Below are 17065 nucleotides of genomic sequence, written 5' to 3'. Positions count from 1 at the left end.
GTACGATTGAAGGATCCCAGCTCGATGGAAGAAGCTGTAGTATCAGCAATGAAATACTCCGCTGCCCGACAAGCTAACAGAGCTTCTCGCGGCGCGTTACGATCCTCTACGTTGGGTAAGGAATCTTCCTTGCCTTCCCAGAAAGAATCCACTGGCGCCTGGCAAAAGAAAAAGGCTGCCGTGGATTACAGAGGCAATAAAAAGAAAGAGAGTTATAAACACAAATTTACTAACTCGTGGAATAAACCGGATGGATACTCAAACGAGCGAGCTAAATCACTGGAAGCTCGTCCTGCTGGACTGAAGAATCCTTCGGAAGTTGGTGGACAAACATCAACATCGATGACACTGCACGAGAGTTCCACAGAGTCGGACTCAGATGATTCCGGTCCCTCTGGAGTTGCGCCCGAATGTAGAGGAGTCCGACTGTGTCGTCGTGGCAATATCCCTATGCCCCATACCGGAAGAGGAATGGTAGTTCAGGGATCTCTAAATGGGGTTCCTCTGGAATTGGTGATAGATACCGGTGCCAACTCTTCGTTTGTGCACCCTCGAGTAATCGAAGCCATGAAAAAGATGCCCCTGAAGCGAAAATCCCAGTGGGATCTCCGTACCATAACGGGTGCCACCGCCCCCATCATTGGAGAAGCGGAAGTTGAAATGGAGCTGGGCGGACGTTCCATCCCCCTAACCGTCCAGGTGGCGGAAATATCTGACGACGCCATATTAGGGTTGGATTTTCTGCGTAACTACGGGGCCACCTTTGACCTGGCTAATGAAAGGTTGTACTTCCGAGAGGACTCGTCTGATGCACAGAAGATGGGAACTATGGCCGGAACTCTTCGGTTGCGCACGTCCCCCGCTTGCGAAGTTCCTCGGAAGCCTTTGCGAATTGCTCGTGGAGAGCTTGTGGCGAAGAAAAGTTCAATTGGATTGCCTCCGGAAGTCGTAGTGGCCCTACCGAGGGAGAGAGAAGGCAAATCATTTTCACCAAGAGGAAAAAGAGGAAAACGAAGGGCGTCACACATTGTTGAACACCCTTCCGGACAACTACCGGAGAGGAGAATGGTGCCAAACTCACCTGAGGACTTGTGGAAGCTACTGCGGGAATCTTCAAGGCAACTGGAGACAGCAAGACAATCACACGAGAGGATTGATCAGCTGATGAGAAAACACTTGAGCGGACAGTCAATGGAGCACTCGCGCCAAGAAAGCGGCAACCGTCATTACTCAACACGTCCAAGGGAGATGTTTGGCCGGGACGGCCAAAACTAATCCGGGGAGAGTGTTGTCGCGAGACTTGGACAGGGGAAAATCCGTCCCATTTTCCCCCTCGCTTCACCTGGGACACCAATCCTTTAAGGGAATTGGCTCCTTTCCCTTATAGGCAAATACTTCAGGAGCCATGCATTGAAATCTGAAGTATACCTGCCCCTGGCCGACTGGATTCGGGGCTCTTGGGATACAGTAAAAGTGGCAGCTATAAGCGCCCTAAAACACTTACCCACAAAGGAGATTACCAACTGCGCGAAATACGCTGCGTTGGTACGCGACAATTACCGCCCACACCCGTCGTCTCCATAGCCAACATTCAGGCGCAGCTAAACGCGCGCCAAACCCAATAACCCTCTGTACCGCTAAGTGTACCGCGCCGAACAATTCAGGCGGCGGCCGCCGGCGGAGCCCTAGAACACAAGTGAAATAAAGTGAAGTAAACTAGAATCTCTGTGTTCTTATTAGCTCCTCGTCCATTTCTGGCCATACCTGAAACGTCCTCCGACGACAATATCAAATACCTACATATTTTCATCATTTAATTTTTCAAAACTGAGGTATTTCCAGCAATTTTTTCCAAATTCTTTCTCTTATTTTTTCGAGTTAGAAAAGGATTTAAATAGTGTATGTATTTGGTATACTCAAATATAAGCCCAAATATTACAAAATTTACATTAGAAAAAAATCAGTTATTTATACCTACTTGAGAGAAGAGAAGAAAATATATGGTGTCCATAAATCTCTTAGGTTTTATTTATTGCATCTGCACACAAATTTACAAAATGTTATAAAACAATATGCTTTCTACAACAATATTGGAATTGCATTAAAATGTCAAGAATGAATTTTGCAATTGGTCCATGTGAAATCTCAGACGACTCAATTACATCTTTTGTGTACCTTCTGGAGCTGTCATACACAGGTAAAGAGAGTGGCCGAAAAAATAATAACAAATTTTAGCTGACAAAAAGCAATTGAGTGAGTTCATTGTGAAGACGAAAAATTAATTCTACTTGAAAATTAATGTGAAGACTGCATAATTTTTCATTTTCTGATGCTAAAGTGTTGTATGTAATATACAAAATACACCACAATATGCTTTATGTATTATATGTGTATAATATACATAGATAGTATGAAGTGAGAAAGAATTGGATTTCGTGCTGAAATGTACATATCTCAATCATAAGTTGGACAATGGGAATCCATGAATTTATTTACTGGACATCCCATTGTCAAATATACATAAGTTTGTCTATATGTATATTTTTGCACTTGGTGAAAGGGAGTCATGCATGATTCGTGTGGGTTGGGCATTAAATGTTCAGGCAGGATTATCAATCGCATAACCATCTCGCCTTTTTAGCTGTGATTCTTTCGAAGAAAAGAATAGCACAGCTTCTGTGTCCACTCTAAAACTCAAGGTCGTCGGATCGGGCTCAAACTTGGTATGAGCACGAATTAGGGTCCCCACATTCCAAAAAACGTATGCGCCGAAAAACTTTTCCGGCCGTCCGGCCGTCCGGCCGTAGTTTGGAGCTCAATTACAAGAGAACGGTAATAGATAGAGACTTGCGGTCAACGGCAAAGTTCAATTATCGACTGGAAGTCGTCCAACTATGATATCAAATTCAGCCCCCCACCCCTGCATCCGCCATTTTGAATTTTTTTCAATTTTGTTTTTGCTATATCTCAGCCTCTATTATAGCTAGAGGTCTGAAATTTTAATATGTTGTAGGGGCCCTTAAGACCTTTTCAACGATACTTCATTTCCAAAAATCGGACAAGCGGTTTAGCAAATATAGACTTTTATCGAAAGTCGGCCATAACTCCTAAACCGGTTTACCGATTTTAACCAAACCGGTTTTGAATGAAAGATCTCAAAAAGGTCTACAATTATCTATACATAGGAAGTTTCAAAAGTTACCGCTAGAGGGCCTACAATCAAAAACAAAATTTTCGATGAGTTTTCGACCAGTTTTCGATTAATATCTCAAAAACTGGACGATAGATTTCGATTAAATTTTAGTATGTTGTAGGTGATAGACACACCTTTTAACCAAAAAAAAATAAAAAAAATTTATGTCGCGGTTTCTGAGATATAGACCAAAACAGGTTTCCATATGTACCGATTGTTGTAATATTGCCTTATATCGGCTTAACGGTACTTCATAGAGGCTTTTCGATTAAAGTTTCATCAGGTATAGTGGGCATAACCTATCAGATTTTTCTAATTTCAAAATTCAAAATGGCCGCCTTCTGCCATTTTGTTACGTCAACAATTACTTTCACCTATTCACATAATTTTTAAACAAACTATTAGGCGCCCCGCGAAGCGGGGCGCCTTTTATATACATAAAAAATATATAAACATAAAAAATATATATACATAAAAAATATATAAACATAAAAAATATATATACATAAAAAATATATAAACATATAAAAATATATAAAAATATAAATATTGTACATATGTATATCAGTACAATGATGGTCCAGCAGAAAAGGGAATGTACTGGTAAGTTTCACTTACGGGCTGTGATTCTTCCTTCAGATGACAGTCCAAGTGTGGTGAAAATTGAGGTGGATAAATTTTTAGGAAGGGCTTTCTCACGCATCGAATCACAGCCAACGCGTGTAAATTCTGGGGAAAGGCTTACTCATGCGCGTTGGCTGTGATTCGTTGCGTGAGAAAGCCCTTCCTAAAAATTTATCCACCTCAATTTTCACCACACTTGGACTGTCATCTGAAGGAAGAATCACAGCCCGTAAGTGAAACTTACCAGTACATTCCCTTTTCTGCTGGACCATCATTGTACTGATATACATATGTACAATATTTATATTTTTATATATTTTTATATGTTTATATATTTTTTATGTATATATATTTTTTATGTTTATATATTTTTTATGTATATATATTTTTTATGTTTATATATTTTTTATGTATATAAAATTTTCATTTTCACAGAAACTTTGATGAGTTTTGAACCAGGAATTGCAAATCCTACTATTTGGTATTCCTTTCTATGAATCCTATGAACCAAATAAGAACGCATTGATTCACATTATGGATTTGTATCTACTTTTTTCTTTAGTATTTTTGAAATAACATGAAAACTCAAATTTTATCCTTAAAAATAGAAGACGGCATATTGGAAAGGTTTTCACAGACTTCCATTTCGTTCCTCCAGTTCTTTTCTAGATTATTAAACATCTTAGTTGGTTTAAACATTGTAAAGTAAAGAAGAAAATCGTAAAGTTTTTATCTATAGAAATTCTTCATTTCTATTCGTAACATTCATGAGTGACGTCATACATGACAGAGTATAGCGCGTTTCTTCCCCTATTTCTTTGACGTCATATTACGGTTAAATTATAAGGTCGACGCATGCTCATTTCACTGTCCCTGAACTTGAATGAATCCATCCTTCTCACATTGACGTCATATGGTTGTAAGTCTCACTGGCCAATCGATAAAACTCCCACCACAGAAATTACACATAATTTTTCTGTATGAGCCCAATAAAAAAAATTATATGTAATTTCAGCGCTTTTCCATGATTAAACTTTTTCCTCTTGATGGTCATTGTGCACATAATCCAAACCTTCATTTAAATTTAAAAAAAATGAATAAAAGAGATTCTTGTAGGAATTCTGAGAAAAAAAATTGTGACAAATCCTTGCCCATCAAATTATTGCTCATACTTTCTAGTTTACAGCTCATATAATTTCTTTTTTTTTATCCCACCCTATAACTCAATAGGTCTATGAAACCGTAGTTAATAAATGACCGCGCGTTAACTTAAAGATAGAATATTAAGACAACAACAACAACAACAAAAACGGCCAATTTATAATAATTTCTGTTTAATTAATATTTTACTTTTTTAATCCTTTTTTACACAAGAATTTGAAAGTTTTTTAATTAAAAAGAAGTTAGATGAATAATTTTCTTAATAATCAAAACTGCCACCACGGTACAAAACGACACGACTGCAAAATGATTTTTAAGTGTCATCAAAAATGTCCTTATAGCCACTCATCTTTTAGTCTTATACTTTAAAAGAATATTTGAAAAATTGATTTAAATAATTTTTTTCATTTGTTTTCAAAAAATTCAAGATACGTTATTCACACATACCTACTCCAACACGTTTCTGGAGTAATTTGATGAGTACGCGTATTGACATAGGTACTGTAAAAGCGCTTATGTATCTTCCGCCTACACATTGAATATTAAATTACTCCAGGGCAAATTTTCTGTTTACTTACGAATCACCCACATTGAGATTTTACTCCAGTGTTTTCACAATTTTCTTGGGCATCTACAAGGTATTCATTGACTCAAAAGAAGACGTCTAAGCTTCCGAAACGTAGTTGAATTACAAAGATGCTTTTCATTGACTGCGCAGCATACATATAATTTTCCTAGATATATGGAAAATTTTCTTTTGCATAAAAATATCACAATTTAAAATCTGTACATATTTTCTTAAATAAAATATTCATAAATATATGTATGTAACCAATATAAATATTCAATTTTTTTAGTCTTACGCTTTTTTTTTTATAAATCTTTAAAATTTTGTACAGGGCGGAATGCATATCGTGAGATATAAATCATCAAAAACTATTCACAACATTATGCTCTCGCCTAATGTCAGAGCGTGTAATTTCCAACAAAATTATTTGTATATACTAACAACATTGAAACATTGAGTTGTGTTTGCAAGTATGAATTAAGTTATTTGAGCGAGTGATAAATGGGGTAGGTTATCCGTCTCATGTGTTCACCACATGAAGATATTAACATCTCGATATATTGTTGCGAAGTTATATGTTTTGGTTACTGATGAAATTTGAGAAGTTTGCTACATGAAGAAGATTTTTTTATACACTCCAGCAATGTAGAGATAGCAACAAAGGTAGGCATGTTTAATATTTTTAGCAATATGTTAAGGGAAACATATTTTGACATAGGTAGACAACTGCAAAAATATTTATAGGTAAATTTCTCCTTTTGTCTTTTTTTCCACAAAAAAAAATTATCACAAAAATGTATACACCACACATTAAACTTTGAACCATCCACTCCCACATAATTTGTTAACTACTGTTTATAAGTGGCATTTTTTGTGAAAATCTCACTTTACTTCCATTCTGTAGAAAATTTTAACTTTCAGATGCCTATGTGAAGAAATATAGATATACAATATTTATACACATTTTATCAATAAATCCCCATAGTATTCTACAGGCCACCTTTCACTGACTTGCTTGTCACTTCATCTACGGTGCAATTTATAAAATTTTTTGATTTATAATATTCATATAACCATCAAATAACACACAATACATCACTTGCACACTTCTGCTTGAGATTCCTCCATACATGAGAGATCAATCTTCTGTAACCGGACGAAATTTTTACAAGCCTTCAAATTATTTTAATAGCACTCCATTGACGAGATTTGAGAGCCATTTGATGTACGGTTAAAGTAAACTTATTTCTTTGATTCGAGTTACATTGCGGATGTTAGACTTTTTCATACAAAATTAGGTATTTCTCCTTTTACCCTTATTTTTTTCAAATTGACTAAATACCAGACTCATACGTAGCTATTAAGGTGTATAATCCCTGTGCAACACCAATAATAATTTTTACACAAATTGAGAGAAGTAATATCACTTTGTAATTAATCAAATAATTTGGACAATAAATCAAGTCAAAAAATTTTATTCTAAAAATTCACTATTTGAAGAAATACGTTATCAACTTTTTTCTACACTATTCTAAATTTAAGGATTATACGTCATATATGTGCAATGTACATCTACCAAAATACTCATGCAAAACGAATAATTTTTCTTCCAAAGCACACACTTAATTTCTTCTTAAGGGTTGAAATCGTCACTTTTGCAACTATGGCATTATATAAGAATGATGTCGTAATAAAGTTTTTCTCCAACCAAGCCGAGCCCCACATGTCCACTAAAACATGAACATGACTGACCCAGACCTTTATGAATTTCTATTTACATATTTATTTTAATTGTACTGCATTGTATACCATTTTGTAGTAAAACAACTATAAATATTGTTGCATGTTGTAAATGTGTAAAAAAAAATGAATTAATTAGTATTCCAAAATATCTCAGCACTTATTCGCCATTTCTATACCACATTATTATATTTTTAGAAATAAGAAATGGATCGAAAATGCAAATCTGTCGTATATATATATGATGCAATGAATAAGTACTAATTTTACCAGAACTAATGTTTGATTACGTCATAGTATTATTTCTAAAATGAAGGTTTCTAGTTTTTGAACTCCATATGTTCCTAAAATAATGCATCTTTTAACGGTGTAATGATCCTATGACCATCAATACAAAATATAAAATCCTTATTGTAGATGGAAATGAGATAAAACTATACAAAACTATAGTAGTATACCTACGAATAATATATTGATGGGTATGTATGTACTGTACATATGTAGAATTAAAGGTACACTAACTGTGGAAGAACCTTATTTTATCCATACAATGTGCACTCGGTGTTTTGTAAGAATAAAAATGAAAAGAAGAAGAAGGGGACAAGATGAGTAACAAAATGACATAAATACCGAAGGCGAAAGTCGTCGATGCTGTATGCTTTTTCTCACAAGTGCCTATAATATCATGATAGTATATGAATATATTTTCAACATGGTATTAAATTTGCTTACTGTCTATTGATTGTGTGGTGGGTTATATAGAATTAAAATTGCCGCATTAACAATAGGACAGAAGAGCCATAGAAGTGTACGATCGAGATCGGGACCTCTTAATCGCAAAATAATCTTCCTATTGATTCCGTGTCCTAATCTCATATGCGAATTTGAATAATGTGCTGTTCCCCAAGCAATATTGTACGATATGCCTGATGTTCTTTAATATCTATGAATCCCGCTGAGATTCATGAATTTATACCGTCATAGCTATTTTATGAACAAGACTGATTTGTTTCTCTTCTTTGTCATTGTCTCAAATATTTGTAAAGGTTCAATAGTTTGTTTTCATTTGTTTTATCACTCCTTCGATAAAATAACATAAACTTATTTAAATAAAATTAGCTCCATAGCATTAAAATAAATCATTTAAAATGTCCTACCTGTGCTTAAAAAACAGTGAGAGAGAGAAGAGTAAAGAATTAGTGGTCTTACAGTACAAAATTACATTACAAACATTTCAATTCTGTACATACCTAAAAATATTTCTCTTACATAATATATTTCTTTAAGCATACATACACCTGTATGTAATATTCTTCTACTTCTTCCGACCAAGACAGAACAAATTGAAATCAACATTGAAAAAAATGATAATATGATGTAGTTAATGTACCTGCTTTATTATTAGGCCAGTAGAATTAGCGGAAAATGACCCAAAACTTTTAAATAAATTCGGCCTAGCCAAATTTTGCACCATTCGATTCATAAAAATATAAGAAATTTTTTAATATTTACGTGCATGCTCTAAAACGTATGCTCATTTCAGAAAATGCGTTTGAAAAATTTTTCATACATTTTTCCATATAAGGCATCAAAGCCATTGAACGAACATGCGACGTCGCTGAATTTCGTGTTCCGAAAAAGTATGATTTGACAGTTGAGAATTTTCGAGTAAATATTTTCATTTTTGTGGGGATTTTTTTTTGTGAAATAATGTGTTTTACTTATTATTTCTGCATTATCTCATGTAGGAAGTACTTTTTTTTTAATCCTCGTTATAATTTGTTGAGTGGAAATTGTAAAAACTTTAGTATTTTATGTGGTTTGTGTGAGCAATTTCTTGGAACCCCCCAGTGACGTCACTTGTTCGTTCAATGGCTTTGATGGTTTCTATGGGAAGATGTATGGAAATATTTAAACGCATTTTCTGAAACGAGCATAAGTTTTAGAGCACTCCAGTAAGTATAAAAAGGTTTCTTATAATTCTCTGAATCAAATGGTGCAAAATTTGGTTAGTCCCGATTTATATGGAGGTAATTTTACATCTCAGCTGGCCTATATGTAGTTTGAGATATTGAGATTTTAAGTCTACTAATAGATGAATGGAAAACTTTTCCCCTATTCCTATATCCATTGCTTCTTAAAATCTTCATTTGAAAGTCTACAATTTTGGATAAATCAAAGCAGTTCTAATGTACATTGATAAAGTGTAGAAATGGTAAAATAAGTATATTACCTAATTGGTTAACAACTTAATAATCTTATCCGTTTTAGCTATATGTGATACTTTTTAAAGAGGATGAAGTAGAACTGTACATAGTTACTAGTGAAAAGAAAATTGTATATAGAAAGGGTAGAGATTAAAAGAATAACTACGCTTCTTCTACGCAATATAGAATATTAACTAATAACTGTGAAATGTGTGTGGTCGTGGTCAAAATACAATACGTCAATTTGTGTCTTGCACAATCCGCCTTCTACTTCCTTGTTCTCATCCCAGGTTCAATACTCATTCCAATAGATAAAGACATATTTTACGTGAAACTTCCTGTAATATCACATGGTGGAAAATGTGTCCGCATCCTACATTGCAATATCATTCTATATCAATGTAGATATATATACATAATCCGCACATTATTTGTTCTACCCCCTGTCACAGGGGAAAATCGCTTGATATGCTTGATATAGAAAAGTAGTGACGTCGCTTCTCTACCATTTTGCAGTGAGAAAATTCAGTAATCTTCCAACAGCGACTGCGTGAAATTCCATGTACTTGCCTATACATGAGTTGAGCAAATGTGTATCCGTATTGCCGTGATACTCGACAAATTTACTCATAATACCGCTATACGCAAACCGACGTTAACATTTCGTGAGGAAGAACTGAATAAAAATGGCATGAGAGAGACTCTCACAGAGATCCACCAACACATGTACAATATACAACGCAGAGCGGCGGCGGCTGCCTCTCGTGGCACCAGGTACACGGCAAATGGCTGTGGCATTTCTGTGTGGGCACACGGAATACAGGTGAACAACACTCCAGAGAGCTATGACGTCACAGAGGGGGAGTCGCGACGCCCTCAATTGAGCGGGCAGAATATTGGGCAAGCGGTGACGTGCGGTGCGGGCGACAGCGGCTTTGGAGCACGCGGAGCTTTGCACCGAGAAGCGCTGTAGAAGAGCACTACTGGCTCAGAGAGGAACAATATAGTCCCATGTACTTGATACGGCAACTTCAGTCGCGTCTCGGACGCTGTATCGTCAACAATTGGTGAATTTGGATTTGGATGCTTCTCTACAACTTCACTCTCTACACACCACAAAATTGGACAGTGTGCACAAGTGACTCAAAAGTGAATTAATCCCTGCAATTTTTTTCACCATAAAATATTCCTAGTGGGTGGACAATCAATGCTGCAACTTTTTTTGTGGGCCAATTGAATAATTTTGTGATTAACCAACAACCCCCACGAACAATATAAATTTATTGTATAAGATATATTGTGGAAAAAGTAGTGTTTGTGCATTTTTGAGGAAGAGACTTTATATCACAATTTATGGTGATTTTTTGCAAATCTCGAGGAAGTTAATCCACACACCATCAAAGCTCATAAACTCATTTCAACATCTTTGAAAAGTAACTGGATCAGTGAGTTCTCAAATTTATTTGGAGGTGATTTTTTTCTGGATTCAAATCGTGCCGCGAGATTCTGCCTGCTTCTCAAGAAGTCCGCGGAAAAAAAGTGAAAGTGAACTGACCACCCCAACAAGGACAATAGTTGCGCTGTGGTTTGTGGACTGAGGAAAAAAAAGAGCCTATATAAATCATCCGTGACAGAAGGATTAAAAAAAATCGAGTAGTTTATTGTGTCACAGTTATAAGATTTGGACAATTTTCCTCCACCTTTTTTTTGTAAGATGTGTGCAACGGATAATTCTGAAAAATTGTGGAAAGCATCAGCCAACGGTCATTGAGGGCTTCACCACGTCTCTGCGTCAAGAGAGCAACAACTCACAGCAGAAGTCATTTTACATGTAATTAATTATCCGATTTGTGTGTGTCACAGGAGTTCCGTGAAGTTGGATTTTTATTCAACTACTTTGTTGTAGAGAAAGAGCACGAGGAGGAATATTAACCATTGTCTTTTGCCATTTTCGGTACAAGTCGATAGAGTTAATCCGTCGCTGGATTTTTTTCTTGTCACTTGGCAATAAGTGTTTCGAAGAGGATTATTTTTTTTTACTTACCATAAAGTGAACTGTTTGCGGTAACGTGAGTGTGTTTCGTGCTGGAGGACAAAAGAGATAAGCGCCAGGAGGCTGCTGGACCCTCGTCATCAGGTGTGGTGCCCAAATTCGTTAAACGTTTAGCCTTATTTCACATCACACATCATACAGCTAAAATTCTCATTCATAATTAATGTGTTTGTCGTATTTATGGTTACACATTCTTAAGTGTTTCGTGCGTTTGTCGCTGAGCATCCCCTTCATTATTATAATTAGTCACAATATATCATCTATTGCAAATCTCACAGTGTGAAAACTGAAAGAGACACAAAATCGCGTTAAACATTCGGTCTAAATCAGTGAATGTTTTCACTGAGAGATGTAAATTCGAAACGTCTTGCATATAATGAAAGTTTATAATTTGGACAAATATGACTTAAAAAGTACCCAAAGGTAGGACCATAAAGAAATGTTAAAATATTAATAAACTACCTCGGACATGCGAACACGCTTGGCATCATTGATAGTTGTGAAGCAGGAACCACAGGACGAAGATTTCTTCGTGTCATCATCTGTTACGAATCTTACTCAATTTGTCTTTACGCATTCAAATAGTGAAAATGAAGACAGTAATAATAACATCACTGGGACCAATGGGTACAGTAGGTATTCAGTGTTTCCTCGGTTGGATGATTTAAATAATAATAATAATACTAGTGGACATGAAGTTTTGAACAATATTCAACACAGCATCAATCAACAGAGCAACTACCACGCAGAAGAAGATAAGGAGAAATACGAAGATACCAAGTGTACGTAGAATATTCATCAATATATTCTCAAATAATTTACTAAATTTTCTTTATACTAACATACTATTTACTAAAAGGAATATAATCTACTTATTTTAAACTTTTTGAGAAAATAACCAAAAAAAAAATATATCTTCAATTCATCTAATTAAATAAATGCAAACATAACTACAAAAACATATATACATAATACATAATAATAAATGCATTGAAGTATTTTTTTCAAAAATATGTATACATACACAACATTTTTATTATGCCAAAAACGTTTTAATTTTATCTTATAGAGTTATTTAGTTATTTCTATTAATAACGTGCATCATACAGTCATGATAATATTTTCTAACCAGTATGAAATGAATTCATAAATAGAACATTTACAAATGAGTAAAATTAGAGAGACAATTAATGCTACGTACATATATTCAAATTTAATATATAATCTACCTATTTGATATTAAATTGGTTGATGAGCTGAAAGTGTGTCTCCCTTTTCGCGTTTATCTTGTCAGTTTCATGTTCATTTACTAAATACAACATTTATAATTCTATAGTTTAAATTTATTGAGACAATTACGAAACACGATGTATAAATTTTCCATCGTCGAACTACACACGAGTGCAATTTCTTGGCCAAAATTACAATCATTGCGTGTTGGTTAACCCATCAGCCAACTGTTTGTGTCATTTTATTCTTTATCTTTTTATTTTGTTTTATAGTGTTCTAGGACTTCACGTGACTAAATTACCGTTTGTATAAAACTACTCATACACATATACATCTCTTTATTAAATAAAATAATTTTAGTTAATCACAGTAAATCTTAGTTTAAATATAAAAATATTGAATAGTGTATAGGGCTATTAGGAAAACAGCTGATTATAATGTTGGTAACTTACTGTGAAATACTCAATATGACTCCATAAGGACACATAGGAAATACTGTCGACCTTGAGAATATAAATCGACCCCCGAACAATGACGTCACTTATTCTCTGTTGAATTTCGTGTAAGTGCTGCGCCTGGTTTTCCACCATATGATGAAAATACTGATTTTCATTTTATGTGTGTATGTGTGTGAGTATACGTAAGTTTAAATGAGGGGGTGAATTGAGGTGTATATATGTACATATGAATAATGAGGGAAAGAGAACACATTGAGGGTGTGAGCAGATACAGAAGATTCGTATACTGGCGTGGGCAGGAGGAGCGAGGGAGTTATCCTGTCTGAATTGTTATGAATGAAACTCTAAAGGCTGTCGAGAAGAGCATGGGGGTACAGGGAGTTGGCGGTAGATGCGCGAAGAGTGAAAATTTTGGTGATGAACGCGCGCTTTTCCATGCGGTCAAATGACGTCATAAGGAATAGAGTATTCATATTCTCGATGGGACAACCGCACATTGGCTTTTTTTAGACGAAAATCGATTCCAATGATGTAGATGACGTAAACACAATATACAATCCCATGAAAGGTGGGCTTTTAAACCTCAACCCCATCGTCTTAGACTATTTCTGACCGTGTACAAATTTAGCCTGTGCTTTTAACAGATTTTTGCGTGTGCCTTCCTTAGTGGCAAAAACAGACTGATGATGACTATAAAAATATGAATTAATATAATTAAAAACCAACAAACACATTTTCTTTCACACATTGCACATTCTAATGATATTTTACGTATAATACGTATAGCTATACTTTATACACTGGCCACATCAAAAATGCTATATTATACACATAGTTGTAGGAGAAATTATCATAATAACATTATTCACACATCAAAATTACATATTGGTAGGTATTATATATACATACATACGTATGTATATTAAAATAAATTGAGAATTCCCCGAAAAGCTGGACCAACGCAAAAAAAAGTCAGCAGTTGCATAAATACTTACTATTGGTTACGGAATCAATCATCTTGTTTTAAAATTACATTACACACACACATATATTTACATACATATGTTCATACATGTCGCATTTATTATTATGTACAATCTAGAGTATGATGACAAAATCACCCATAAATCACCAGTTTTTTTAAATTATTTTCTTGGTAATTGATTTATATATACCTACTACCGTTACTACCAATTATGTATAAGAGCATATTGGTAAAAAAAGAAGCGGTCTCACTCTAACCACCCTTACAATACGCATTTCTGAGGTAATGTCAAGTTAGTTAACAGTTTTCATGTAAAAAAAAATTGTGAAAAAAGTGTAATTCTAATTTATCGCCTACAAAAAACAGTATTTTTATCAATTCAAAGAAACATACATATTTCCATCTCATTTTATTTTATGACAATTTTCTAAAATGTTACGAACTATTTTAAATAAAAACTTTCTTAGTAGGTATCTAAATACATGTAAACTTACATTAAGTTTTACAGAAAAAAAAAACAAATCCATTGTACACCTACCTATATTTCACATCCCGAAAGGAGGTCAATCTTCATAATAAATTAGTGTATCTTTTGCAATGTCTTCAGAATTTTAGTGATTTGCACATGTTGATGTCTTTTTATAGTTATAATGCATGATTACATTTCGTACAATACTGTGGTACAAGTTGTTCAAATGACATGAGCAAAAAAGCTTTTATTTATGGTAAATCAGAGTGAAAATCTCTTCATTTTTTTTGTCATGCAAAAAACAATAAACTTTACATAATTAAGAAATAAGTACTTATAAATAATTAAACTCATAAATTTATTTCGCATGCCTTTTAAGATCGCCTAATAATACGATACTGACAAAAAACCCTTTATTGCATTTATCGATACTTTTAATTGAATATAATATTCATATATCGAGAATTACGATGAAATCGATTCTTGAAAAGAATCGTAAAATATTGCTGCTTTTGCCAGTTCTTTCATGTTTTCTTCCGCTTTGGTTGTTCTCTTTTATTTTTCAGTCTTGTCTTCGCGTGCATACACAAATTACCTGGTATCTATAAATAAATTCATTCACCATTTATTTTTGATCATTTTCGCCCGTCTATTTGTCACTTCAACCTACATCACCATACACATGATGGTACGATATTATATATGTATGGGGTTATTAATTTAATATAAAATGGAATATAGAGCTCCCGCTGAAATTCACATTAAAATTGTGATACTATATTTATGCATTGTGACGATATCAAATTTAATATTACGTTAGCTATTTTGGGATTCTACTACACTTTGTATTTTTTTCCTATTACACAATTCATACAGTACTCTTCCTGTTCGTATAAAAAAATCAATGAAAATACTATATCAATTTTGAAAACAAATCAGTTTTTTAGAATCGTCACATTATGAAGCCTTTAAAAACATGTACAATAAAAAACAATAAAACAAGTAAAAAAAAATTAATTAAAACAAGATGTAATACATTCGATACTTTTAGGGACCCCAACTTCAATATTTTCTTTAGTTCATTTATGAGATCTGCAAAAAAATTCACAAGTCTTATTAGGTAGGTACACGTTTAAGTCTACTTTTGTGAATTTCCTTCCTAATTGACGGCATCTCCGAATCGCTGACAGTAACTAGGTTTGGGATATAGCGAGATGAGGGAGATACGGTAATGCTGAAGTTTTCAACATGAGTGCACATAATATCGATATACCTACCTACATATAATGATTATAGTTTGTTACAATTATATATAAAACTAATAAGTTAAACGATCAAGAAATTGTGTTTCTTTATTTCTCTAACGATAGATCAGTATTTGGTTTCAAGAATTGCATTAAATTGATTAGTATCGACCTCCAAATTATAAATGAATCGTAATGTAGAGAAGAGACATACTGATCGGTTTGTTAATGATAAATATTCATTTCTTTAATCTCAAAACAATTCTAATATTTTTAAATATTTCCTAAATAATCCTGATATTTTGATTGTTAATCAGTAAAAGCTGCAAAACCGAAAGTAATAACGAATAAATTCGAAAGTTCCGGATAAAGCTTTTTTAATTAGAGTTGATTAAAATAGACGAAAGAAATCTGAGGACGCTTCCGGAAGGAGTTCTTTTTCTCCTAATAAAAGCTCTGAGAGTAATAACTTTCGCAAAAAATCTAATAACTTGGGTTGTTTCCTTGGAAGTGATCACTAATAAAACTAATTGTGACTTACTTGATCGAGCAAAAATTTTTATTGATTGTTATTTAATGGCAGAAAACGTGTTTATGTTTTTTTGTCAAGATTCATCTTCATCACTAACATAAATCAAGGCAAAAAGATGTGAAATATGTAGGTATATAATTTTAAAATATCAGTTTTAAAGATTTTGCAAAAATTATGCTAAAAATAAATTCTAAATGCATGTGTGCACTATTTTGACTATATTAAAGTTTGAGTTAAATTCTTTTTTTTTATTGCAATAAATATGTATTTATATTAACTTTTTGTATGTTTGAATCATCGTAATTTTATGTATCTATGAATGGTTTGAAGTGCGCCACAGTATTATAATGAATATATGTACCTAATTTTATATTTAATTTGCGTAACATAATTGAGAGAATAATAGACAAATAAAAACATAATACATACATTATGTATCAACAAATACAATCAATAAAAAAAGTGAGAAAATGGGTAATTTTTAAATAAATTGAAAAGCATACAATGAATTAGTCAAAGTGATATCCTTGAGCATCACATCTTTAATATTTCAAAATTTCTCATACCTTATACTTTTTTTTTCTTTTTTTACTTTACTTAC

General features: G+C 33.7%; 2 protein-coding genes across 3 annotated transcripts in view; one reads left to right on the top strand and one right to left on the bottom strand.

Annotated features, from left to right (window-relative positions):
• Positions 1 to 17065, bottom strand: part of LOC129789442 (uncharacterized) — an 885568-nt gene that overhangs the window by 330969 nt on the left and 537534 nt on the right. The gene's annotated exons all lie outside the window — the stretch shown is intronic.
• Positions 10438 to 17065, top strand: part of LOC129789317 (probable nuclear hormone receptor HR38) — a 28358-nt gene continuing 21730 nt past the window's right edge. The window contains exon 1 of one of the 2 annotated variants that reach the window (XM_055826080.1): positions 10438 to 12328. In XM_055826080.1, the coding sequence (XP_055682055.1) occupies positions 12016 to 12328 (313 nt within the window). In that variant the 5' untranslated portion in view covers positions 10438 to 12015. The remainder of the gene's footprint in view (positions 12329 to 17065) is intronic. The other variant, XM_055826081.1, reaches the window with a different exon arrangement.

The sequence above is a fragment of the Lutzomyia longipalpis genome, chromosome 2, assembly GCF_024334085.1.
Source record: "Lutzomyia longipalpis isolate SR_M1_2022 chromosome 2, ASM2433408v1".
Classification (NCBI taxonomy): domain Eukaryota; kingdom Metazoa; phylum Arthropoda; class Insecta; order Diptera; family Psychodidae; genus Lutzomyia; species Lutzomyia longipalpis.
This window is presented reverse-complemented; position numbering and strand designations above follow the sequence as displayed.